A 25,571-nucleotide genomic window follows, 5' to 3' on the forward strand; every position below is an offset into this window, starting at 1 on the left:
CTCTGTCTGCCTGAGCCCTGGAAGAGAACGCTTCAGCTGAGACGAGGCTGGGTGGAGGGCTTCGGACAGCACCTTGGACAGTTTGGACTCCATCACAGTGGAAGGCTTCATCTAGAGAGGCTAAAGGAAGACGGGAGCCACGGATCTGGGACGGATATGGAGACAACTAGAGAAGAATGGAGACAACTAGAGAAGAATGGAAACAACTAGAGAAGAATGGAGACAACTAGAGAAGAATGGAGACAACTAGAGAAGAAAGAATGGAGACAACTAGAGAAGAATGGAGACAACTAGAGAAAAATGGAAACAACTAGAGAAGAAAGAATGGAGACAACTAGAGAAGAAAGAATGGAGACAACTAGAGAAGAATGGAGACAACTAGAGAAGAATGGAAACAACTAGAGAAGAATGGAGACAACTAGAGAAGAAAGAATGGAGATAACTAGATAAGAATGGAGACAAGTAGAGAAGAATGGAAACAACTAAAGAAGAATGGAGACAACTAGAGAAGAAAGAATGGAGACAACTAGAGAAGAATGGAGACAACTAGAGAAGAATGGAAACAACTAGAGAAGAATGGAGACAACTAGAGAAGAAAGAATGGAGACAACTAGATAAGAATGGAAACAACTAGAGAAGAATGGAGACAACTAGAGAAGAAAGAATGGAGACAACTAGAGAAGAATGGAGACAACTAGAGAAGAAAGAATGGAGACAACTAGAGAAGAATGGAGACAACTAGAGAAGAAAGAATGGAGACAACTAGAGAAGAATGGAGACAACTAGAGAAGAATGGAAACAACTAGAGAAGAAAGAATGGAGACAACTAGAGAAGAAAGAATGGAGATAACTAGATAAGAATGGAGACAAGTAGAGAAGAATGGAAACAACTAAAGAAGAATGGAGACAACTAGAGAAGAATGGAAACAACTAGAGAAGAATGGAAACAACTGGAGAAGAATGGAAACAACTAGAGAAGAATGGAGACAACTAGATAAGAATGGAAACAACTAGAGAAGAATGGAGACAACTAGAGAAGAAAGAATGGAGACAACTAGATAAGAATGGAGACAACTAGAGAAGAATGGAGACAACTAGAGAAGAAAGAATGGAGACAACTAGATAAGAATGGAGACAACTAGATATGAATGGAGACAACTAGAGAAGAAAGAATGGAGACAACTAGAGAAGAAAGAATGGAGACAACTAGAGAAGAATGGAGACAACTAGAGAAGAAAGAATGGAGACAACTAGAGAAGAATGGAAACAACTAGAGAAGAATGGAGACAACTAGAGAAGAAAGAATGGAGACAACTAGAGAAGAATGGAGACAACTAGAGAAGAATGGAGACAACTAGAGAAGAATGGAGGGTGACCACGACCCTCCCCGAAGACACCAGCACAGACAAGCAGGGAAAGAGATCCATAAACCCCCAAATCCTAGAAGAGCCCCCAGGGCAGTGGAAAGAGGGCCAGGTCCAGAGAGGGCAGGTCCTGGGTTCCAATGTGGCCTCAGACACTTCTGGACTGTGTGACCCTGGGCGAGTCCCTTGACCCCCATGGCCTCGCCCTGACTGCTCTTCTGCCTCAGAACCAATACACAGTACCAATTCCAAGATGGAAGATGAGGGGTTAGACAAAGAAAAGTCTCCTATCATAAACAACTCTGACATTCCAGTTCCTGCTCAACAGACGGGCAAAGGCAACCAACAGAAGGCGATGGCCAACAGGGGAGAGGCTGCAGGAAGACAGGTACAGGGTGGCTCTGTGGGTGATGCAGGGAACTGGTCCAGCCTTGCCGGGAAGCCATTTGGCACCCCCCCGCCTCCCCCAAATCTGTAGCCACTCTGCGTGTGACCCACCAGTACCCCAAGAGACCAAAGAGAGTGGGAGCAGCCCCGGAGCTGCCAAAAGAGGGGGAGCAGCTGCTCGTTGTGGGAAGGAAGTGAAAGCCAAGAGCTTGTCCTTCGGGGGGACATGGATGAGCCGACGCCAATTCTCCATAAGCAGCAATGATGAAGGGGAGACACCAGGGAGAGGGGTAAACTGAGGCAGGAGAAGCCCTGAGCAAGAAGCAGCAAGGTCGAGGAGAGCCAGCGGAGGGCTGTGACTCCAAGGCCTGCCCGGCGCACCTGGCGCTCGGCCTCGCTTGGGGACGTGGTGGCTGCCTGCGATTCCTTCCTGCTGCTTCTCCTGGAGGGCATCCCGCAGGAGGAAGTGGGACCACTGGGCTCCCCAACACAGCCCATCTCCCAAGCAGAGGCAGAGCATGGGAGCTGGCGCTCGGGGGCTCAGCCCAGGAGGCTCCCCAGTCCTGACTCTTCCACAATCCTCCATCTCGCCCAGGAATCCCAACATGCCGAGGCCAGAAGTGGTCACGGGGCCACCCTTCATTTTACAGGGGGAAACGGAGGCTTTGATGGAGGACGTGAGCAAAGCCAGGATTCTCACCCGGGCCCCGGAGGTCCCAAGCCAGCCCTCCCCTCCTGCCTCTCCCTTAGCCCAGGTGTCCCAGCCGCCAGGTGCTTGCTCACTTGAGGTTTCTGGCACTGCCGCCCCTCGGTCTCTGCTTCTCCTCCCAGACACGGGCTCGAGCTGCTCACACCTGCTTGTGTTGCAGTCAACCAACAGCAGGATCTGGATCGGGATTCCAGGCTCTGCTTGTGTCCTGGGCCAGTCACTGGAGCTCCGGCAGCCTCAGTTTCCTCGCCAGTAAAATGGGGATGATGAGGTGATCCGTGAGATAATCTCTGTAGAGTGCTGCAGCCCCAGCACGCCCCACAGAGGCTCGCTAGTATTACTCCCTACATGGCGGCTCCCCGCTCGGGGCTGAATCGGCCCTTGATTGTATAGAAGACGAGCTCGGGTTCAGGGGGACCCACGGACGGCACCCAGGAGTCAGTAGCAGAGCCTTGCCCAGCCTTCTCTCCGCCGCCGCACATGGCGGCCTCCTTGGCTCTGAGAACGAGCTGGAGCCGTGGAGGGAGCCGGAGGGCCTCCAGGTCAAGTCGCGAGCCGGGCTCTGCATCGAAGAGGGTTCCTGGGCAAGGACTTAGAGCCGGGGCAGAGCCCGCCGCCCGCCACCCGCCGGCCCTCCCCCGGCTCCACAGGCTCTGGAGAGGGCAGCAAAGCCTCCTGGGGCCAGGGAGGACCCCGCGGGCCACTGGGCAGCATCCCTCAGTCAGGCGGTGGCAGGACCCTCTCCAGCAGGATGAACTGGGGGGACGAAGACAGCTTCGGCCCTGGGGTTCTCCCCCCTCCGGCCCTCTGGGAGCCGCCCTCCTCCCGCCTTCCCTCCCCCGTACAGGCCGAGGGTCTCTCTGGGCTCCCACAGCCTTCCGAGCTCCCCAATGACTGGGGCTGCTGAGCCTGGAACTCGGGGATGGCTGACGTCCCGTCTGCCCTCCGCCTGTCAAAGGAGGTGCTCGAGGCTCCTTCGGCATCGGCACTCCCGTGACCTGGAACTTGGGCCCATTCTGGTATTTAGTCCCGCCCAGGGCTGGGCCAGCCACCTACCCGCCAACGAGCCCGTTTGTACGACGCTCTGCAGTCTGATGGCGCCCCTTCCCTCCCCCCAGAAAAGCTCCTCCTGTGCTCGGCCCCCCGATTTCTGTTGGCTTCCCGGCTGAGAGAGCCCTCCCCACGGCCACAGCCACATGGGGAGCATCACGAGGGGGCGCCCACAGGCGCTGGAGGGAGCCCCAAGGTCACATCTTGGGAAGGGCTTTGGACTGGGCTTCAACAACCCTGGCCAGCCTGCTGCGGACCAGCACGAGGCTCCATCTCCCTTCTCCACGCTTTTGCCTCAGCCATCCTCGGGGACCACTGTTTCCCCCACGGTGCTGATTCCCAGCTCCTCTGGCTTCCGCCAAGACTCAGCTCAGACTCCAGCTTCCTCCTACTTCTCACCCCTCCTCAGGGCCACCCGAGATGGTCAGAGCCTTGACCGCACCAACACCGACCAGCGTATGACCTCCATAGGCTGCCGTCTGATCGGACGGTGATCACTGGCTGCCTCCTCTTCCCCGTCCGGACTCGTTGGCCAACCTTCGTTTCCACACTGTCCTCTTCCCATCTCATAGCACCGATGGTGCCCTGTCAGCCTGGAGTCACTTCCAGCTCGGCTTTCCACCTTGTTCCACCAACACTGCCTATTCCACAGTTACTGACGATCTCTTAGTTGTGGAGTCCGTCCTCTTCCTCCTTGGTCTCTGCAGCCTCAGCTATCTCCCTACTCCCTGCCAGCCTCCATTTGGCCACAAAGGTGACTGGCCTCAAATAGAGGTCTGATGGTGCCACTCCCTACTCAGAAAACTCCCTGTGACTCCCAATGGCTCCCTGTGGCTCCTGGTGGCTCCCTGTGGCTCTCTATGGCTCCCTGTAGCTCTCTATGGCTCCCTGTGTCTCCTGGTGGCTCCCTGTGGCTCTCTATGGCTTTCTATGGCTCCCTGTGGCTCTCTATGGCTTCCTATGGCTCTCTATGGCTCCTGGTAGCTCCCTGTGGCTCCCTGTGGCTCTCTATGGCTCCTGGTGGTTCCCTGTGGCTCCTGGTGGGTGGCTCCCTGTGGCTCTCTATGGCTCCCTGTGTCTCCTGGTGGCTCCCTTTGACTCTCTATGGCTTCCTATGGCTCCCTGTGGCTCCCTGTAGCTCTCTATGGCTCCCTGTGTCTCCTGGTGGCTCCCTGTGGCTCTCTATGGCTTTCTATGGCTCCCTGTGGCTCTCTATGGCTCCCTGTGTCTCCTGGTGGCTCCCTGTGGCTCTCTATGGCTCCCTGTGTCTCCTGGTGGCTCCCTGTGGCTCTCTATGGCTTTCTATGGCTCCCTGTGGCTCTCTATGGCTTCCTATGGCTCTCTATGGCTCCTGGTAGCTCCCTGTGGCTCCCTGTGGCTCTCTATGGCTCCTGGTGGTTCCCTGTGGCTCCTGGTGGGTGGCTCCCTGTGGCTCTCTATGGCTCCCTGTGTCTCCTGGTGGCTCCCTTTGACTCTCTATGGCTTCCTATGGCTCCCTGTGGCTCCCTGTGGCTCTCTATGGCTTCCTATGGCTCTCTATGGCTCCCGGTAGCTCCCTGTGGCTCTCTGTGGCTCTCTATGGCTCCCTGTGGCTCCCTGTGGCTCTCTATGGCTCCTGGTGGCTCCCTGTGGCTCCTGGTGGGTGGCTCCCGGGGGCTTTCAGGAGCAAATACAACATGCTCTGCTTGGCATTCAAAGCCCTTCATCGCCTGGTGCTTCCCTCCTTTTCCATTCTCACTCCATCTTATTCCCCTGCACATATTCTTCAGTCCAAAGACACCGTCCAAAGCCTCGCCTCGTGGTTGCTCCACAGACAAGACACTCCTCCCTCGGCTCCGGGCATTTCCTCTGGCTGCCCCCCATCCCCGGAGCATTCTGCCTCCATCTCTGACTCCTTCTTGACTTCTTCCAAGTCCCAATTCAAATGTCCCTCCTCGTTGGGGGTCTTCCCTGTCCCTTATCCCCACGTGCCCTCTCTCTAGCCGGGATGGAGGTTCTTTGTCGTAAGTCACTCCTTGTACTGCCGAGAGGATCCCACTCGATGGTCCCACAGTGCCGCTGCGGCCGTGGCCTTAGGACCCTGGTTCTGCTGCTTCCACACTGCATCGGTTCAGCGCTTCCTGACTCCTCCAGTCCATCATTGCACAAGGGCGCTCCATCGTCAGCGTGTACCCCAGAGTGTTCAGCCGTCCCCCAGGGGAGGGGCAGCCCCACAATGGATACTTTTGTACACGCGGGTCCAGCGCCATCTTTGTGTCTCTGTGGCTGGCTCACAGGGCAGGCAGGCGCTTCTAGCCTTTGGCCATCGCTCTGAACTGCTCCCGGAATGGCTGGATCCATTCGCGGCTCCACCAGCCATGCGTTGAGTCCCCATGTTGCCGCGTGCCCTCCAGCGTGGATCCCCCTCCTTCCTTCCTATTGGCCGCTGGGCTAGGTGTGAGCAGGCACTTCGGAGCTCTTTCATCGCCTTCCTCCTATGATTGTCTTGGATTTCTTCACCTGAAAATGGCTTGTCCGTGGGGGGTGGGCGGGGGTGGAGCCGCCCTCGAGGGGATCCATAGGCTCCTCCTGGTGAAAAGTCAGAAAAGGTAAGCAGAGGCTCGCCGAGCTCTGGCGGGAACAAGCGGGCAGCAGCCAGTGCAGGGGCAGAGAGGGCGGGCGGGCGGGCGGGCGGGCGGGCGGGCGGGCGGGCGGGCTCTGGAGGACGGTCGGTGGAGCCGCCGCAGACGTTGAGGCTGCCTGGAGGCGGGGACGTGACTTCGCCGGGAGTACAAAGCCCGCACGCCGCCGGGGCCAGCAAAAGCAGGGGGTCTGCGGTGAGGGCTTCGGGGAGGGCACCCGAGCCAGGGAGCTGGGCGACAGCACCTCGTGCAGGAAAAGCCCACCCCGCCCGGCACCCCTCCACCCTTTGCCCGTTGGGGGACGGCTGGGATGCCTTAGGAGCCAGGAGGCCTTTCTCAGGGCGCCGTCCGGTCCGTCTTCTCGGCTCTCTTCCCAGGCTGCGGCTGCGCTTTTCATCCGGCTGCATCGGCTTTGTGTGCGCAGAAACCTTCTCACTCGTCGTGATGGGCAGCAGCTCCGCCGTCTTGTCCTGGCCAGTTTGGAGCGAGGATGGATGGACGGATGGATGGATGGATGGATGGATGGATGGATGGATGGATGGATGGATGGACGGACGGACGGACGGATGGATGGATGGATGGATGGATGGATGGATGGATGGACGGACACTGGCTGGATTAAGCCGGAGCCTCGACCAAATGCAGATGGCGACCAGGAAAACCAAAGGGGGTCAGAGAAGCGGACCAGAGGGGTGCAGAAGACGCCCCTCCAGGCCAGCGCCAGGCGGAGGGGAGAGACGCCATTTAATGCTTGAGTCAGCCCTGGAGGAAGCCAGGCTTTGGGGGCTGGACAGAGAGCGAGAAGGTGGCCAGCGGGTGCGTGGTGAGGGCACGGCAGGCCTTTAAAGAATCCCACATTAAGCTACCGTCTCCAGAGGTTCTGATCTTAACAGCACCGTCCTAGGCACACAGGAGGCGCTTAGCCAGTGCTTGGTGACATGACCTGACTCGAGGTCCCAGAGCTTTGGTGTCCCGGTGACTGTCACTGAACAGCTCCTGGCTGAGCCACATTGGCCAGCCACCAGCAACCTAGAGAATCCTCCGGAGCCCCGAGTGGGGGGATCCCAAAGCTGGCCTTGAAGCAACGTCTTCTGAACTCCTCTGGTGCCCCCTCCCCTGGGGAGCCCCCAACAGCCCGGGCCTCCCGGCACCCTCCAGGCCACATTCATGAAATCGCCAGGAGGGACCTCGGTGGGACCCGGCTGAAGCTTGAGGCTGTGACTCACGCCATTCCCCACCCCAAAGCACACAGACACAACCCATCCATGTGCAGGGACGAAGCACCTACTATGTGCTGAGCCCTGCCCTCAAGGACTCAATAGTCGAATGGGGAAGACAGCAGGTAAGTACAGTTGTAGACCTGTGTGCACGTGTGCGTGTGCGTGTGCATGTGTGTGCATGTGTGTGTGCTGTGCATGTGCGTGCGTGTGCGTGCGTGTGCGTGCGTGTGCACTGTGCGTGCCGAGCTCTATGCAGAATCAATAGGGCACAATTCATGGAAGTGTGCCCACACCTGAGCTGCATTCCCAGCATCCTTTTGAGTTCTGTCCCTGTTTCACATCAGGGTGCGGAGGAGGCAGCTGGGAGGAGAGCCGCTGCAGGGCTCTTCCCGGAGCTCGCGCTTTGCTGAAGTGCCGCCCGGCGACTGGCTCTCTTGGCTCTGCTCCCTTGGCTGAAGGAGCCTCTCTGATCTTCCCCCTTTGATGATGGTTCGGTTTTGGTTAGACCGCCGCCTTCCACAGGACCGCGTGTGGGCTCCAGGGCAGAAGCGCGGTCAGGGCTAGGCAAGGGGGTCAAGGGACTGGCCCAGGGTCACCCAGCTGGGAGGTGTCTGAGGCCAGATTGGAACCCAGGACCTCCCGCCTCTCCGTCTGGCTCTCCACCCCCGGAGCCCCCGGCGGCCCCCTCTTATAACGATTCTTAAAATCCTACAGAGGTGAGACAGTGAAACCAAGACGGGCCGAGGAGGCTCCCTGCAGGAGGTGGGGTGAGGCGGACCCCCCGCGGCCCGCTGAATAGTCCCCGAGGAGGAGGCAGAGACGGGGACAAGAGCCAGGGAAGGGTCAGCGGGTCACGTGACTGGGGGGGCCACATCCTTGGGGAGCTGCATTTCTGTAAGAGCCGCCAGAGGGAAGGAGCGGCAGAGGAGTCGTCCCTGCGGGGGGACGGCCAGACTGGCACAGCCAGCCATCAGGGCTCCGCTGTGACTCCTCACCCGAACTTAGGTGACGAAGGGAGGGGCTGAGGTCCGAGGACCAGGCTCCGGCCACCAGTGGAGGGGCCCGAAGCCCCCTCCCCGAGAGAGGAGGCCTCCTGGGTGCCAGGCGCCGCTCCCCAAGGCAGGGAGATCGTCCGCACTCTCCAGGGGCTCCCCAGCTAATGGAGGAGGCAGTGTGAGAACAGGGGATTGGAGATCATCAACAGATAGCGGGCGCCAGCTGGGGACAGGGGAAGGGGACCCCAGAAAAGGCCTTTTGCAGAAAGTTTTGAGATTTGAGTGAAAACTATCAGAAATCCGGGGAGGGGGGCAAGGGAGACAGCTGGGGCAAATGCCGGGAGGCTGGAGATGGAGGGAGGAGAGTGAGGGATGGACAGAGAGGAGGTCAGTGTAAGGGATCCTGGATTGTGGGCTGCAGAGAGAAATGGGAATCAGGAGCCAGACTTGTAGGGAAGTGGAGGCCTGGCAGAGCTCCTACCCCTACACCAGCGCCTACTAACAAGGCAGCGTCTCCTGCCTGCCCCCTGCCTGGGATGCCTCCAGCAGTGACGTTCTTTGGGGTTTGAAAGAAATGAAAGCCACCAACCCAGCCCTCAAAGGCGGCTGCACGGCATTCCTTTGTGTAGGGGGGAAACGGGCCAGACGGGATGGGACCTGCCCAAGGGCCCAAGCGAGGCTGGTGACGGGGTCTCTGGACTTCCAGCCCCAGCCCTGAGAAAGGTCCAAGCAGGCTTCGCAGAGGGCCTCCCCCATGAGTCTGTGAGCTGCGTGAAGGCACAGATTGTCCTGTGCCCTCCGTGTACCCCGGGGCTTGCCACAGTGCCTGGCACAGAGCAGGTGATCAATGAGTGTCTGCTGGTTCTTGGGCAATATAAGCATTATGATCAAACAAGACAGAGAGGCTAATGACGTTCCTAGGATCCTATGGTCATTCCTGGGATCCAGATGTGAGCTCCTGTCATCGAACTCAAAATCTGGGCCATCCTCTATGTTCCCTGGTCCTCCTTTCCCCTTCCTTCCTTCCTTCCTTCCTTCCTTCCTTCCTTCCTTCCTTCCTTCCTTCCTTCCTTCCTTCCTTCCTTCCTTCCTTCCTTCCTTCCTTCCTTCCTTCCTTCCTTCCTCCCTTCCTTCTTTCCCTCCTCCCTTCTTCCTTCCTCCCTCCTTCCTTCCTTCCTTCCTTCCTTCCTTCCTTCCTTCCTTCCTTCCTTCCTTCTTTCCTTCCTTCCTTCCTTCCTCCCTCCCTCCCTCCCTCCTCCTTCCTTCCTTCCTTCCTTCCTCCCTCCCTCCTCCTTCCTTCCTTCCTTCCTCCCTCCCTCCTCCTTCCTTCCTTCCTTCCTTCTTTCCTTCCTTCCTTCCTTCCTCCCTCCCTCCCTCCCTCCTCCTTCCTTCCTCCCTCCCTCCCTCCCTCCTCCTTCCTTCCTTCCTCCCTCCCTCCTCCTTCCTTCCTTCCTTCCTCCCTCCCTCCTCCTTCCTTCCTTCCTTCCTTCCTTCCTTCCTTCCTTCCTTCCTTCCTTCCTTCCTTCTTTCCTTCCTTCCTTCCTTCCTTCCTCCCTCCCTCCTCCTTCCTTCCTTCCTTCCTCCCTCCCTCCTCCTTCCTTCCTTCCTTCCTTCCTTCCTTCCTTCCTTCCTTCCTTCCTTCCTTCCTTCCTTCCTTCCTTCCTTCCTTCCTTCCTTCCTTCCTTCCTTCCTTCCTTCCTCCCTCCTCCTTCCTTCCTTCCTTCCTTCCTTCCTTCCCTCCTTCCTTCCCTCCCTTCCTTCCTCCCTCCCTCCCTCCCTCCTTCCCTTCCTCCATCCCTCCCTTCACTCACCCCCATAAATGAAAACATTACTGAAGCTCCCAGTGACCGGACCTTCCACTGTGGCCGGTTCTAATAGAGTTTTACGTGCCAGGCTCATCCCAGAGGAGCAAAGCTCTAAGGGAAGAGAAGGTTTGGGGGTGTCTAAGCAGCTCCTGGCAGCCTGGCGGGGCAGTGGTCCCCTCGGACACCTCCTGGCTGCCCAGCCCAGGGTGTCCCTAGACGCATCTTTCTTAGCCTCTGTTTCCTTCTCTGTAAAAGGTGCACCCTAATAGCCCTTCACTCCCGCTTGCCCTCCCAGGATTGCTGGGAAGAAAGTTTGCTCTGCGAATCTGAAAGTGCTGGGCCAGTTCTAGCCACCATCATTATCCAGATCACTTTAGAAACGGAGACAAGTGGCAGCTCAATTCGTCTCAGACAGTCTTGGTCCACTTCCTCATCTGTCAAATGGGGCTAATGCTTGTACTAATTGCCTCCCAGGATTCCTGCGCGGCTCAAATAACCTCAGTAACTTACTGGGTAGCCATTTGGACCATTTCCCCAGGAAGAAAAGGGAAGGGGGGGGCGAAATAATGCGCTGAAAAAGTCTGGGGGGAAATGAAGATTAATTTCTTTTTTTATTGTAAAGGAAAAAGTCTGAAAAGATGTCTAGTGCGTCGCCCTTGTGGACCTGCCACCTCGGCTAAGCAGCGGCGTTGGGGGCTTCTCACGGCTCTTCCGTGGGGCCAAGCTGGCGGGCTCTGGGTCATGTTGTAGCCGTTCCCCCTTTACCGTTTGGTGGTTGTTCTTTCCATGGCGTCCTTGGCTCGGCTGACTGCTCTGCATTGGGTCATTTAGGCCTTCCTTGTGCGCTCCTCTTATACTTCTTGTACGCTCTCGTGGGCCACAGGGTGTCCAGTCATTCCTCAATCCACGGGCATCGGCTTTGTTTCCAATTCTTGGTGGCTACAAAAGCGTCTGCTCTAAGGACTTCAGTGTGTACGAGGACCTTCTTCTTATCAGGGATGTCTTTGAGGTATGAGCCTAGAAGCAGCCTCTCTGGATGAGCAGGTATAGACAGTTCAGCCAATTTATTGGCATAATTCCAAACTATTTTCCAGAAGAGCTATGTTGATTCACAGCTCCACCAATAATGCACCGGTGGCCCTCTTCCCAGAATCCCTCACACTCAAGCTATTCCCTTGGACTGCCGTCTTTGCCAACTTACAGAGTAAAACTTTCTATTAGTGATGTGACACATTCTTTCCTACGGTTATAGAATACTGTCCTCTTGAGAACGGTCTTTCGTATCCTTTGACTTCAAATGGGATTCTTTCATTGACAACCTTCCTTCCCCCGGCTAACTCATTGTTCAAAGACTAGCCAAGGGAAAGGTTGGTTTGCAAAGTCCCAATTGCCAAAGCCCAAATGCATACAATTCCCCTGAAGTTGTATTTATATTTTCTCAGGGGGCATGAGCAAGTGTTTCTCTGGAGGAAGATCTGGGTTCAAATCCTGCTTCTGGCAACTAGCATATTAGCATGGGAAAATCACTGCCTTCTCTGGGTCAGGGATGCCCTTCTGTGCAGGACAAGGAACGATGCCCATTGTGCTTAGCTCCCGGGGCAGCTGTGGCGCCCCAGCGGGATCACGGAAGTGAAACGTTTTCCCCTCCCACCACATCCTGACCTTTTTACAGAGACTCGAAACCCCTGAAGTATGGGGGAGGGGGGCGATATCTGCAGTGTGGAAACACGATTCCGTTAGCGATTTGTGTTAATAAAATCAATATGATAAGCCTGCGCTGGAAAGCGGACTTCAGGTTTGATTTTTATTTTTTTAAAAAGAAAGAAACCCAGAAACGTTCTGCGTTATCTCTGCCCCAATTGAGATCTTTGGAGAAGTGAAAGAATATGAGCCACGTCAAGCTGTGTTATCAGTTGGGCGCGTTACATCGTGGGAAAACTATTCGCGGTATTTGAAGTCTTTAATTAGTCTGTTTTCCTACCAGGGCACCGCTAATCTCTTTGGACTCTCTGCAGATGTTGCAGAGTTAAAGGCTCTGCGTTCGGGGAGGAGCGCGGCTCTGCCCGGACTAGCGGAGCCCTGAAACATGTTTCTTTTGATCACGGCCTTATGATATAACTCAGACATCGCCATTGTTTGGGCAATTTCTCCGATCTCGATGAAATCTGATCTCTCGCCCTCTGGCACACCACCAGCGGGCTGCTGCCCTGGGAGCGGGTTCTTTAACCAGCCCCTAATTTCTAGTTAGAGATATTAAGCAGAAGTCTTCTCTATTCAGCTGTGTTGACAGAAAAGCTGTATGGGGTGGCCAGGGGAAGCTCTCCTTTCCTTCCATGCCCCCTTCCTTCCATCCTCCCTCCCTCCCTCCCTCCCTTCCTCCCTTCCTTCTTTCCTTCCTTCCCTCTCTCCCTCCCTCCTTCCCTCCCTTCTTCCTTCCATCCTCCCTTCCCTCCCTCCCTTCCTCCCTCCCTTCCTTCCTTCCTTCTTCCCTTCCTTCCTCCTTTCCTCTCTTCCTTCCTCCCTCCCTCCTTCCCTTCCTCCCTGCCTTCTTTCTTTCCTTCCTTCCTTCCTCCCTCCCTTTCTTCCTCCCTCCCTTCCTTCCTTTCTTCCTCCCTCCCTCCCTTCCTTCTTCCCTTCCTTCCTCCTTTCCTCTCTTCCTTCCTCCCTCCCTCCCTATCTTCCTTCTTTCTTTCCTTCCTTTCTTCCTTCTTTCCTCCCTTCCTTCCTCCCTTCCTTCCTCCTTCCCTCCCTCCCTTCCTTTCTTCCTCCCTCCCTTCCTTTCTTCCTCCCTCCTTCCCTTCCTTCCTCCTTTCCTCTCTTCCTTTCTCCCTCCCTCCTTCCCTCCCTCCCTCCTTCCCTCCCTCCCTATCTTCCTTCTTTCTTTCCTTCCTTTCTTCCTTCCTTCTTTCCTCCCTTCCTTCCTCCCTGCCTTCCTCCCTTCCTTCTTTCTCTTTACTTCCTTCCTCCCTCCCTCCCTTCCTTTCTTCCTCCCTCCCTCCCTCCCTTCCTCCCTTCCTTCCTTCCTTCCTTCCTTCCTTCCTTCCTTCCTTCCTCCCTTCCTTCCTTCCTTCTCCCTCCTTCCTTCCTTCCTTCCTTCCTTCCTTCCTTCCTTCCTTCCTTCTCCCTCCTTCCTTCCTTCCTTCCTTCCTTCCTTCCTTCCTTCCTTCCTTCCTTCCTTCCTTCCTTCCTTCCTTCCTTCCTTCCTTCCTTCCTTCCTTCCTTCCTTCCTTCCTTCCTTTCTTCCTTCCTTCCTTCCTTCCTTCCTTCCTTCCTTCCTTCCTTCCTTCCTTCCTCCCTTCCTTCCTCCTTCCCTCCCTCCCTTCCTTTCTTCCTCCCTCCCTTCCTTTCTTCCTCCCTCCTTCCCTTCCTTCCTCCTTTCCTCTCTTCCTTTCTCCCTCCCTCCTTCCCTCCCTCCCTCCTTCCCTCCCTCCCTATCTTCCTTCTTTCTTTCCTTCCTTTCTTCCTTCCTTCTTTCCTCCCTTCCTTCCTCCCTGCCTTCCTCCCTTCCTTCTTTCTCTTTACTTCCTTCCTCCCTCCCTCCCTTCCTTTCTTCCTCCCTCCCTCCCTCCCTTCCTCCCTTCCTTCCTTCCTTCCTTCCTTCCTTCCTTCCTTCCTTCCTTCCTTCCTCCCTTCCTTCCTTCCTTCCTTCTCCCTCCTTCCTTCCTTCCTTCCTTCCTTCCTTCCTTCCTTCCTTCTCCCTCCTTCCTTCCTTCCTTCCTTCCTTCCTTCCTTCCTTCCTTCCTTCCTTCCTTCCTTCCTTCCTTCCTTCCTTCCTTCCTTCCTTCCTTCCTTCCTTCCTTCCTTCCTTCCTTCCTTCCTTCCTTTTTACTTTTAGAAGACCTTTCTGAATGATGAAATTCATGCCAAGTAGTACCTGTTCCACAAAGGATCCTCAGGAGAGAAGAGTCAAGATGCCTTGTTCCACACCAATCCAAACTGGGAGCATGGCGTGGAGGAAAGAATGGTGGGTTGGGATGTGAAATCAGAGGACCTGGGTTCAAAGTGAGACCATTTCTTCATCTTCCTTGAAAGCAGTCTAAATTTAGAGCTTGGGTGACACCTAGCCCAGATATCTCATTCTATGCAGAAGGGTCAGAGTCAGGATTTGAATTAGTGTCCCCAGCATCTTTTTACTCTCCCTCCTCCGCAAAAGGAGGGCTTGGACAAGGGCTTGGACAAGGTACTCCACTTCCCTCTAGCTCCAATTCTATGACCTTATCAAAACCAGTCATTGCTGCTCTAACGTTCCCTACCTTTTCCATGGAGCCACCTCCTGAGGTCACAGAATATGAGAGCGAGCAGGTATCCCAGCACCCACCTAGCCTCGCCTGTACCTGACGTGGATTCTAAGATCAAAGGATCTAAGGGATGGGAGTGGGGATGGTCCAGGAAGGGGACTGGGCTCTGGGGAGGCTCACCTAGAACCCGAGGGGCCCTGAAAGGCTCTGAGCTGAGCCAAAGGGGAAAGGGATGACTTGCTCAGTCTGGTAGAAGAAGGGCTGGCTTTGGAGTCCGACACGGTGGGTTCAAATCCTGCCTTGGACACTTACTGGACGTTGGCCTCAGGCCAATCCAAGAGGCAGGGCGCTGAGCAGGCCTTTGACCGAAGACTAAAGGCCAGCCCGGATGCTCCTAAGCTCTACATGGACCTTGTGAGCTTTTTTGTTGTTGCTACTGTCGGGTTCTCTGGATGGAGCTGGAGGGGGTCACCTCAGAGCCCCTCTCTTTAGAGGAGGAAACAGAGGCTCTCCTGAGTGTCAGGGTGTGGGTCAGGGTGGCCGTGGAGCTCCTGGCCCCCGAGAGAGCGGAGGAATGCCTCTGGAGGAAGCCCAGGCCTTGGGCAGCTCAGCCTGCGCCTCTGACTCTTTTGTTTAGCATGTTCTGGTCATCCCTGGGTGAGGGCAGCTCATCATGCGAAGGCACTCGCTGCAAGACCTCAGGGCGAGGCTGGCGGACGGCCACAGGGGCCTGGGCTGGGTCCCCCAGAGACGGCTCACCGCAGGTCTCCGGAGCAGCCAGCACGGGCACTGCCCACACCGCTAGGGACTCATGAATGGTGGCTGCGATCAAAGGGCTGCCGGAGCCTGGACAGCCCAGGGCCGTCCCTGTTTAACAAGGGCAGCTCCAAACTGACCTGTAGAAATCGGGGGCCCCTTCGGGGCTACCTGCCTGCCCGCTCCTCCGGCGTCCTGCGGTCTGGCCCAATGCCTGGCCCACTACACAGTCTAACAAGTGCCCGTTTCCCACTCTAGGGTGGAGGCAGCTGGGGCAGAGGCGTCACATCCCTGGGTTGGAGTCAAGAGACGGGTTCGATCCTTACTCTTGTCCCTGAAAGCTCCGACTTCGCTGCAGGAACCTCAGCTTTCTTGTCTGTAAAGTGGGCCCACCCAACCTTCCAGGGGTCCCTTACAGAGGCGCCCTGCGGACCCCAAGTCCTCTGTGGTGGGGGTCGCAGCTCCGAGGCGGTGAGCCCTGGTCCTGCCCACCGAGGTCTCCAGTTCCACAGGACCTCCGCTCTGAAATCCATCCCCTCCTACCTGCGTGGCTCGGGGGTACGGTGCACCCCGTCTGGTTCTCCATACGTGGGAGAATCTCTCCGATAAGGACCCCAAACCCACTTTAACTGCTGCCCACACACCGTCCTGGGAGACCCCCCGGCCGCTGAGGCTCCGCCTCTCCTTCGGTGCCATGGAGAGGCTGACCCGGGGCCCCGGGGAGCCTGGCTGCGCTGTGGAATCCTGGCTCTTCGGGGTGCCCCCTCCCCCGATCCCCACACGGCCGGCCCAGCACGTCCCTGCCTGCCTGCCCGCCAGCCAGTCCCGCCTTCTCCATCTCTGGGAGCTCCCCCAGCCCGCGCTCCGTCCCAAGCCCCTCACCTCCGTTTCCACAGCAGCCAACAGTGTTCAGGGTTCCAGAGGAGCTCGAGACAGACTGCGAGCTGGGTGGATGGGGCTCCGCGGGGCCACCCTCAAGGGCCGATTCCTTGAACCCAGACCCCTGGGCAGACGCGGCTCTGCCCCCGGGCGCCTGTCCGGGGGCTCTGCTTGCCCAGGTCCCGGGGCCGGCCCTTGCTCCACCCGCCCAGGGCCCGTCGGGGCTCGCAGGCCGTCGAAGATGAGCATCGGGGCTCCCGCATAAGCTCCAGAGGACGTTCTGAAGGGATGGTGGGGCATTCCGCTCCTCCACTGCCCCATCGCGCTAAGGCAGGGGCATCGATGCACAGCCATGCACTGCCCTTCTGTCTCAGAGGCAGGGCATGCTAGTGGAGGGGGAACTCGGAGGAGTTGTGGGGCCCTGGGTTCAAATCCTGCCCGGAACCCTCAGGATTGTAGGATGAAACCTTTGGAACCTGGAGAAGCCGCCAAGGTGGATCCAGCAAGAAGGACTTGGCTCTTCTCAGCCATCCAGGGAGGGAGGAAATCCCCGAGAGTCACGATGACCCAGGCCACCCTCGTCCACCAAGAGTCTCAGAGAAGGCAGAAGCACCCTTTCCCTATTTATTTTGGGTGTTTTCTCTCACAATTGACTGCTATGGGTGACTGCACAGGTCTGATCCCTGGTGATGGCTGCAGAGGAGGGAGGGACAGAATTGGAACCCGGAACTAAAAAGAAGAAATGTACATGTAACAGGAAAAAAATATTTGGGGAAAAAAATCCCAAAGCCCCGTTCATTGTCTCCTGTCAAAGTAAGCAGCTGTGGCCCAGCGAGCGGACAGACTGCCCTAGCCACACAGCTAGGCAGGGACCTTCGTCTGTGGCTGCATCGCCAGGGGCAAGTCCGAGGCCCGTCAGCCCCATCTCCTAGGACACAAGACCCCAATAATGGTGGAAGGATGGATGGTGTGCGTGCCCTGGCTGCCCCCGGCCGAGCCTGTGACCATCCGCACGTAGCAGAGCCCCCCAGACCGCCGGGGTGGCGAGGACAGGCTGTTCTGCACCATCTGAGAGGAGGGAGATCAGCAGGGCAGAGAGCAGTGCGAGCCCAGAAATGCTGCTCGGGCTCCCTGTCCAGCAGAACCCTCCATGGGCCAGCAGGCTCACTCCCTCTGCCCTGCGAGGAAGGCGCCCTCCAGGCTCCTGGGATACCTGCCTCTGAGCACCTGGACCTTCTTTCACGTCCCCACAGCTAGCAGGATCTCCTCCCCAGGAAGCTCAGTCGAGGGCAGCATCCTAACCTGGGCTGACCAGCACGCCCCATGGGAGGGTTCCTCCAGCCCTTTGGAGCCCAGGCGCTATTACAAGCAGCCTTTCTGAGCTCACAGGGCCTGGAGTGGGGAGAGGCCTGGACATGGCTCTAGGAGAATAAAGGAGGTTTAGGCCCATTTCTCCCCCCACCCCCAACATCCACACACACTGCATCATGGCCCAGCATCCAGGAAGACCCGATTCCCTCATCCGGGGAGCTCCCAGATACCTGAGGATTTGGGCGTCAAATGTCACCCTGCCATTTCTGGTGTCCCTTAGGAGACGGAGCACACCTCCCTCCGCTTGGTGAACTGGGTAGGGTCACACGTCTGCTCTGAAGACAGCTGAGGGGCTCAGGCAGACTGAGCACTGGCCTTGCCATCGGGAAGACCCGAGTTCGAGTGCAAGGTCTGACCCTCATCGTCTGACTTCTGTCTCCCTCCATTTCCTCCACGTTTCCCCCAGCATGTATCCCAAGGATGCTCTCTGCCATGGAAGAATGTTTGTGAACCACGTCAAGGCCCGCTATCGTTACTCTGGCACCCTGTCCTGGGATACGATCGGGGCGATCCCGCCATTCAGGGCTGCTTGCCCTCCCTCCCGGCTGTTGGCTCCCGTTTCTCGAGGGGCGCTGGTATTCTTTGGCTCAGTTGCCATGTTTCCCAGAGAGACAAGCAGGCCAGAGCGGTGGGGTAGCGGGTGGGGGGCTCCCCAGCGAGGGAGCGGCCTGCCAAGCCCGTCTTCTCCCGGCCTCTCATCCTGTTCTGCTTCTATTGGGTCAAAGAGCCTGTTTCCCCCATAGCAGGCGGATGAGGCTCTGGTGGCGGCGTGGGCCCGGGCTGGCCAGGCTTCCTCCCCGGAGGGCTCTCACTGGCTTCTGCGCTCTGGACGCCTCTGGGCGGCGGAAGGTGCTGACCACGGTGAAGCTTCACGTAAGAGGGGGCTGCCGTCTCCCTCCACCACGTGCCGCCCGAATCGTGCCGAAGACCACCTAGATGACGGCTGCCCGTCCTGCGGGCGACCGCGGCTTGGTCCGCATCTCCCCGGGGTGGGCAATCCCGTGATTGCGGTTGGGCCGCTGGGCTTTGGCCCTCCAGGAGACCCTGCCCAGCTCTGGCCAGAGCAGCGACCCTCGTCTCCCCAACCTCCCCTAACTAGGGCTGGCCGGGCCAGGCACGGTCACCCCTCCTGGAGCGGTGAAACGACCCCACAAGTCAAGCTGCGAAGGGAGGAAAGAGGAGCCGGCCAGGCAAGCTGCTCATCCCGGCGGAGCCATGACACAGGCTCTGACTTCATCCACCACGACGGGAAGGATGGCTTCCAAACGCAGCTCCTTCGGCCTTCCTGTTTCCCAGATGAGAGCCTCATTTCTCATCATTACTAAATTAATAGACCCCATTTTATAACTGCCACAAAGAACATTTTCCCCCACTCAAAAAGCTCAACTCTGGAGTGAAAAAAAAATGTAAATCCAAGGAAAAGCATCATGTATCAAAATGCCGAAAAGATGGCATTCCTTGAACTTCAGAGCCCCTTTTAATGAAGTCGAGGTGCAGGACAGATTTATTAGCTCCCATTTTCCCGAGGAACATTCTCATTGATTTCCTGTCCACATTGCTAAGCTCTGCAGACCCCTTTGTAGGATTAACTGTGTTTCTTAAGAAGCCGAGAGCACAGGAGGAAGCCATACTGACCACACCTGCACGGCCACACCTGGGATGCCCCAAACGTTACCAGCCGTGGATCACAGAGCACGCCAGGGCCGACACGGACAGAAAGCGGCTCTAATTTACGATCTGCCGGGATCCCCCCAACGCCGAGAAAGACCTTAAAAATGGACTTCAAAGCAGCAGCTGCTCTCACCCTCCACAGTGACAACCAGAGCGGGGCCTCTCCAGCCAAACTGCTCTCGCCGACTTCTTGCGCTTTTATGGGATGGCAGAAAATTTAAAAACCAGTCATTTCAACAAGGAGGAAAGGACTTGGATGCTGCTGGTCCTAGGAAATGCCCCGGGCTCAAAAGTGAGAGCCTGGCAGCAGCCCAGGAAAGCAGAGAAAGCCCCGAGGTTGGCACCAAAGACCCAGAAAGTGTCCAAGCCTCGGTTCCCTCTCCCAGAAATATGGGGGTCAAATCGAGCAGGGCGGCCACTTGGCGGCTAAGAGCAAAGGCTTATCGTCCGAAAGAAGCACATGATGCCGAGTTGGGTCAAGAATATTTATTCCAACAATCGCGTGTCCCCTTCCACAAGGACACTGGTTCTGCACCCTTATCACAGCACAAGTCAAAGCAAAATGGTGGCCACGAAACACCGGGTAACCCTTCGGCCTAGGCTTGGGCTTCCCATCCCAGGGCTTCTCGGGGCCCCCTCTGCCCAGTTCCTAATCCAAGCTCGTGCTCAGCTAAAATCTTCACCAGCATTCAGAGCGAGGGGCTTTCTGTCGCTCCAAGGCCCTGGATGTCTGCTAGCAAGGCAGCCTTTCCAGGTTCTGGAACTCGGAATTAAAAAGAAGAAATGTTCTTCCCCATAGCAACAGGCCCGTGCCAACATAGGTCGTGTCTAAGTGCCCAGAGAGAGGGGCTGCTCCCTCGTACCAACCACCGCCTCGCCCCTCCTCACACTTTCCAAACTACTCTAATATGCCCACCATCACTTCGCTGATATCCCAGAGTTTTCTGGCAACAGAATCATCCATAGCTTTGGGCAGGAGCTCCTCCTGTTTACAATCCCCAAAGTACTTTCCTGTCACACCCTCCACTTCTGCTGATGAGGCCAGGTAGATGGAGGTTTGGGCTCCTTCTTCGGGGGTTTTGAAAAAAGCCCAAGACACTAGGTTGAAAAGGGGCTTGACTAGCAGGGGAATATTGATGTGCCTCCCCAGATTGGTTCGGACAATGCCGGGGTGAAGCACGTTTACGGTAACATTTGTGCCCTCTAGGCGGCGGGCTAATTCTCTGGTAAAGAGAATATTTGCCAACTTGCTCTGACTATAACAGAAACTTTTATTATAGTTTAGCTCACTGTTCAGATCTTCAAAGTTGATTTCTCCATATTTGTAAAGTTTGGAAGAAACCACCACAATCCTGCTGGGAGCCGAGTCCTTAAGGCGGTCAAGGAGCAGGTTAGTAAGCAAGAAGTGACCCAAGTGATTCACCCCAAACTGCATTTCGAAACCATCTTCTGTCTTCGTGTACGGGCACTGGAAGACGCCTGCGTTATTAATCAAGACGTCCAGTCGGGGCTCCTCCTAGAGAAGCAAAGAGAAGAGTTCGGATGAGGCCTTGGGGCATGTAGCCCAACTTTCCCTCGACCCCCCAAAAGGCAAAGCAGCACCATTCTATTTGAGTTTCAAACCCCAAGTCTCCCTTTATAAATGTATTATCATGCAAAACACACTTCCATGTCGGGCACTATTGTAAGAGCACACCTGTACAAAACCAGAACCCCCAAATAAAGCCATAAATACGCTGACGTGGAAGATAGCGTGCACTGATCCGCATCCACCTGACTCCAAGAGTTCTTTCTCTGGAGGTGGAGAGCATCCCCATCCCATGTCCTTCAGGATTGTCCCAGATTACCACATTGTAGACAGGAGCCACGTTTTCACAGATGATGATCATTCATTATTGCAGGTCCTGTATATGATGTTCTCCCAGTTCTGCTTATTTCACTCTGCATCAGTTCCTGCAGATCTTTCCAGCCTTTTCTGAAATCATCTTGTTTATCGTTTCTTACAGCACAACAGTATCCCATCGCCAACACGGACCGTAACTTGTTCAGCCGCTCCCAATGGATGGACATTGCCCTCCATTTCCAGTTCTTTGCCACTGCAAAACGAGCGGCTCTAAGTATTTTTGTACAAGTAGATCCTTCCCACTTTTTCATTATGTCTTTGGGATACAGATCCAGTAATGGTATTACCAGCTCAAAGGACAGGCAGAGTTTTAGAGCCCTGTGGGCAGAGTTCCATCGTTCTCCAGAATGCTACCAACAGTGCCTTGGTGTCCCGATTTTGCCACATCCACTCAACGTTTATCATGTTCCTTTATTGTCATATTGGCCAATCCAATAGACGTGAGGTGGTACCATTTGCATTTCTCTAATCAGGAGGGTTATGGAACATTTTTCCATATGATTATTGACAGCTTTGATCTCTTCATCTGGAAATTGCTTATTCAAATGCTTTGACCACTTGTCCACTGGGGAATGGCTTGTATTCTTACACATTGAACTTAGTTCTTTCTAGATTGGAGCAATGAGACCTTTATCACAGAGATGTTATACAAACTTCTTCCCAATTTGTTGTTGCCCTTCTGATCTTGTTCATGTTGGTTTTGTTTGTACCAAAATCTTTCCAGATAATCAGAATTATCCGTTTTATATCTTGTAATGTTTTCTCTCTCTCTCGTTTGGTCACAAATTCTTCTCTCTCCAAAGATCTGCCAGGTGAACTACTCTATGTTCCCCTAATTATGGCATCACCCTTTATATCTAAATCAATGTCCCTTCAGACCATATCTGGGTGGAGGGTGTGAGATGTTGGTCTCTACCTAGTTTCTCCCTTTCCCCACAGTTGAGAGGCCACACTATTTAGCACCTTCCACACAATGGAGCCATCCTGCCAACAGGAAGCCCAGAAAAACATGGCAGACAACCTAGGCAATACACCAGCAAATGCTGTAGGACCAAAATCCAAGACTCGTGACTTTGAGGCCAGAGACGTACACATCCACTGTACACACAGTGACCCAGAATTCATCAGCCAACTGGAAACAGGCCCAGCTTCCAAAGCCATCTGGAAACAAACCCTCTATTCTTGTAGTGTTCCTTTGGTGACCCTCCATCGGTGTGGAGCCCCCACCCCTGAGAGATCCCAACCCCTTGGACGGGTCAGAAGAAGAAAAAGGAGGAAAAAAGACAAGGGAATGGGGGCAGCGGGCATAAGTACTACATGGGAGTGCTGGAACAGGGGGAGACAGAGCAGGAAAACCTCTCATAGGAAGCTGTGACCGAGCTCACCCTGAAAACCCAAGACTTCTGAGGAGTCATCCACGCCCCATCCCATGCCAGACAAATTGGTTCCTTCACCATTCTTTCTCCCACCTCCATGCCTTTGCATAGGTGGGCTTTGGATCCACAAGGCACTCCTTCCCTGTTAGCAGAGCCCAGAGGTTGGGACAGGTCCTGCTGTTCACTCCAGGGTCTCAGTGACCTCAGACAAGCAGGCCCATTCCTGGCTCTGTTCTTGAATATAGTCCTCCTGAGAGGCCACTGCAAAGGGCAGAGGCTGGGGGGGGTGGGGTGCTCTCCAGGCCAGAACGCCGTCCCCACTCCCAAAGGGATCCCCAGAAGATGGCTCCAATCCTGCCCTCATCCCTGCAGCTCTGCCTTTGCTACCTCCTGCCCAAAGGCCCGGGGGATGTTTGTGGGGTCCTAGAACCCCCTCTTGAGGCTGGCCGGGCTCCCCCCCTCTCCTCCACGTCTCCTTGTCTCCCGTGGAATGGGAGCAAGCTGAGGGTGGGCTCTGCTTCACTTCTGCCTCAACGTCAGGCCTGGCTCTGCTGAAACCTGAGGAATCATGAGGACTGCTAGGAGGAAGGCCCAGGAACTCCAACGCTTTCTTCAGGGCCTGCCACATTCTGGGTAGACATTGTTGTTGCTGGGAGAGGGAGATCACTCTGGCCATTCCCTGGGTAAAGGAGATCCACAGTGCAGCCTGGGGCTCAAAGAGGCCAGGCAACCTATGCTGCCAGCAGGAGCCTGGGCAGGACTTGAACTCAGGTCTTGCTGTGTCAGACAGTTCTTTATTGGCTAATGGGGTGTCCTGGGGACCTTTTCAGGGGTCTGTGAGCTCAAAGGGGCTGGCTGTGTATCAACCTCAGCCTGTTTCTCCACATCCCTCCTGTTTGTTGTGTTCCTGGCCCCACTCTGTCCCAGTATGTTCAGGCACCGGCCTGGCACCCCCTCCAGCATCCATTCTGGTGATGCTTCCTCTCCAGAGGCCTTCCTGCCAGGACAGGGCCAATAAGAAGCCACAGAAACGAGGGCTCTGAGGGCTCTGGGGCAGACGGCTGGCGCTGGGGTCCCGTTGGGGCTCAAGCTAGGGCTACCTTCATCAAGCGGAGCCCCCCCCCCCCCAGGCTTTCAGTAAGCTTTCCTCCGTGAACAAAAATCCATTTTCCCTCCTTTCCGCCACAGCCAGGTTAAGAGAAGGAAGGCGGCCTCCCGGCAAGCCCACCTGCCCGGGGAGGTCTCTCTGCCCCTTGGCGCTCCGGCTGAGATGGTTCTCCTGGTTCTGATCCCTCCTCTGCCTCGGTCTCTGCCGTCTACTCTGCTCCTGGCTGGGCAGCTCCGAGAGACGAGCCCCCTCCTGCCTGGGGCGTCCAGGGGCTCCTTTCTCTGGTAGGGGCAGCACATGAGTCCGGGCCTTGGAGCCACGAAGGCTGGAGTTCAGATCCTACCTCACTTGCTTCCAAGCCCTGTGACCCTGGAGAGTCTGCCAGGAGGAGCCCCGAGCGCCCCCAAACCCGCCGGGCTTCTTCTCAGCTGCCTTCCTCCCCGTCCATGCCAGGGTTCGCCAGCGCCTGCTTTCTTATCTGCTGGGACCGCGGAGGCACCTCCGGTCACGTGTCCTCTGCGGCGGCTCTTCCTTCCGCTCATCTCGGAGGAGGGGCCTCGCGCTGCCGTCTTCTCCTCGGGGCCCCTGGCACTGGGCTGATGCCCTGGGCCCGCTCTCCCTCCTTCCGGGTCCTTAGCTCCTGCTCCCCCTGGGGTGACCCCCCCATCTGCTCCCCAAAGGCTGCGGCCCTCATTCCTCCCTTCCTGTCTCTTTGCCTGGGGTCAGTTTTTATTCATAATAGGGTCTGAGCCCAGGGGCCGGGCTGGCTGCCACCAGGGTTCCTCCAGGGTGCTCAGCCTGCCCCCCCTTAGCCCGGTGGATGGCCTCTAAGGCCCTGGCTGTCACAAGGCTTCTGCTGTAGCCAATGCGCTCCTAATGGATCCACTCATGGACTTCTAGGCCAAAGGCCGTTCTTGGAAAGCTCCCTGCCCCTACCCTTGGGTGGCTCATCTCTCACCTTCGTGCCTTTGCACTCCTTGGCACTGACGCCAGATATCTGCTTCCCACACATTCTCCCTCCCCACACCTTCTCCGAAGGCCTTCCTTGGCTCCCCAGTCCCAAAACAGCCCGAGGATTTGTAGAAGAGAGCACCTATAATGCTCCTTTCCCGGGCTCAAGGGCAGCTTCCCCTCAGGCCCAATGGTGCATGCCCCGCCCACCTGAAGTTCTGTCCCTCTACTGGAGGCGCACAAGCCCCGCCCACCTGCAGACCCGCCCCCCCACCGCGTGCACTTCGCCCTCTGTAGTCCTGCCCCCAACACAGGAACCACACAGCCCTCTGCTTCCCTCACTGCGCATGCCCCACTCACCAGCAGCACCTCCCGACAGAAAGCTCTTACAGAGCTCAGGGACGCCAGGTCCAGCTCCTTGACGATAAGCTCTCCAGCTGGACTGCCCTCAGCCGCGGGCGGGGCCTGGGCTTGCTCCCGGCGGAGCTCGGCGGCCGTCTGCTCAGCGCGCCCACGGTCGCGGCAGGCCAGGATGACCCGGGCCTCCTGGCGCAGCAGCTCGGCCGCCGTGGCCCGGCCCAGGCCGCTGTTGGCACCCGTCACGATGACCGTCTTCCCGCGCATGAGCATGAGGCCGGCTGCCGGCGTCCGGCCCGGAGACCTCAGGTAGCGGCGCACGGCTAACCACAACCCCCCTCCTAGGGCTGCCGCCAGCAGAACAGAGCTCAGGGATACCATGGCCCGGCGCCTACTGCGCATGTGCGCGCGGTGCCTGCTAGGATTTGTAGTCCTCGGAGTAGAGGGGCGGGGCCTGCTGACGTCTGGGAGTACCTGGAGGTTCAGAGGCGTCGGGCGCCAGCTGACCTCTGAACTTCGGTAGGAAAGCAGCGGTGTCTGACTAGTACCTTGGGTTGGGCGTCAGCATTTGAGTGGTCCCCAAGGGCGGCCTGGGAGGGAGGGACCGGCCCTGGCCACCATGGTCCGTCCCTTTGGTCAGGCTGCTAGGCGCGAGCCGCGGCTGGTGTTGCTGTGTCCCCCGCTCCTCTTCCCCCTCCCCTTCCGTTCTGGACCCCCAAACGAAGGGACCGCTCGAGGTGGCGGCGGCGGCTGCGGAGGAGGCAGAGGCAGAGGAGAAGGAATGGGATGAACGAAAGACAGAGCCTGGCC

General features: G+C 56.7%; 1 protein-coding gene across 1 annotated transcript; it reads right to left on the reverse strand.

Annotated features, from left to right (window-relative positions):
• Nucleotides 1-19,537: 19,537 nt before the first annotated feature.
• Nucleotides 19,538-25,303, reverse strand: RDH14 (retinol dehydrogenase 14). Its single transcript, XM_007506095.3, has 2 exons — nucleotides 24,765-25,303; nucleotides 19,538-20,582 (listed from the first exon to the last, which is right to left on the reverse strand). The coding sequence occupies exons 1-2, from the start codon at nucleotides 25,161-25,163 to the stop codon at nucleotides 19,965-19,967; spliced, it is 1,017 nt and encodes a 338-aa protein (XP_007506157.1). The 5' UTR covers nucleotides 25,164-25,303; the 3' UTR covers nucleotides 19,538-19,964.
• Between the last annotated feature and the right edge of the window lie 268 nt (nucleotides 25,304-25,571).

Source organism: Monodelphis domestica, chromosome 1 (genome assembly GCF_027887165.1).
Source record: "Monodelphis domestica isolate mMonDom1 chromosome 1, mMonDom1.pri, whole genome shotgun sequence".
NCBI lineage: Eukaryota > Metazoa > Chordata > Mammalia > Didelphimorphia > Didelphidae > Monodelphis > Monodelphis domestica.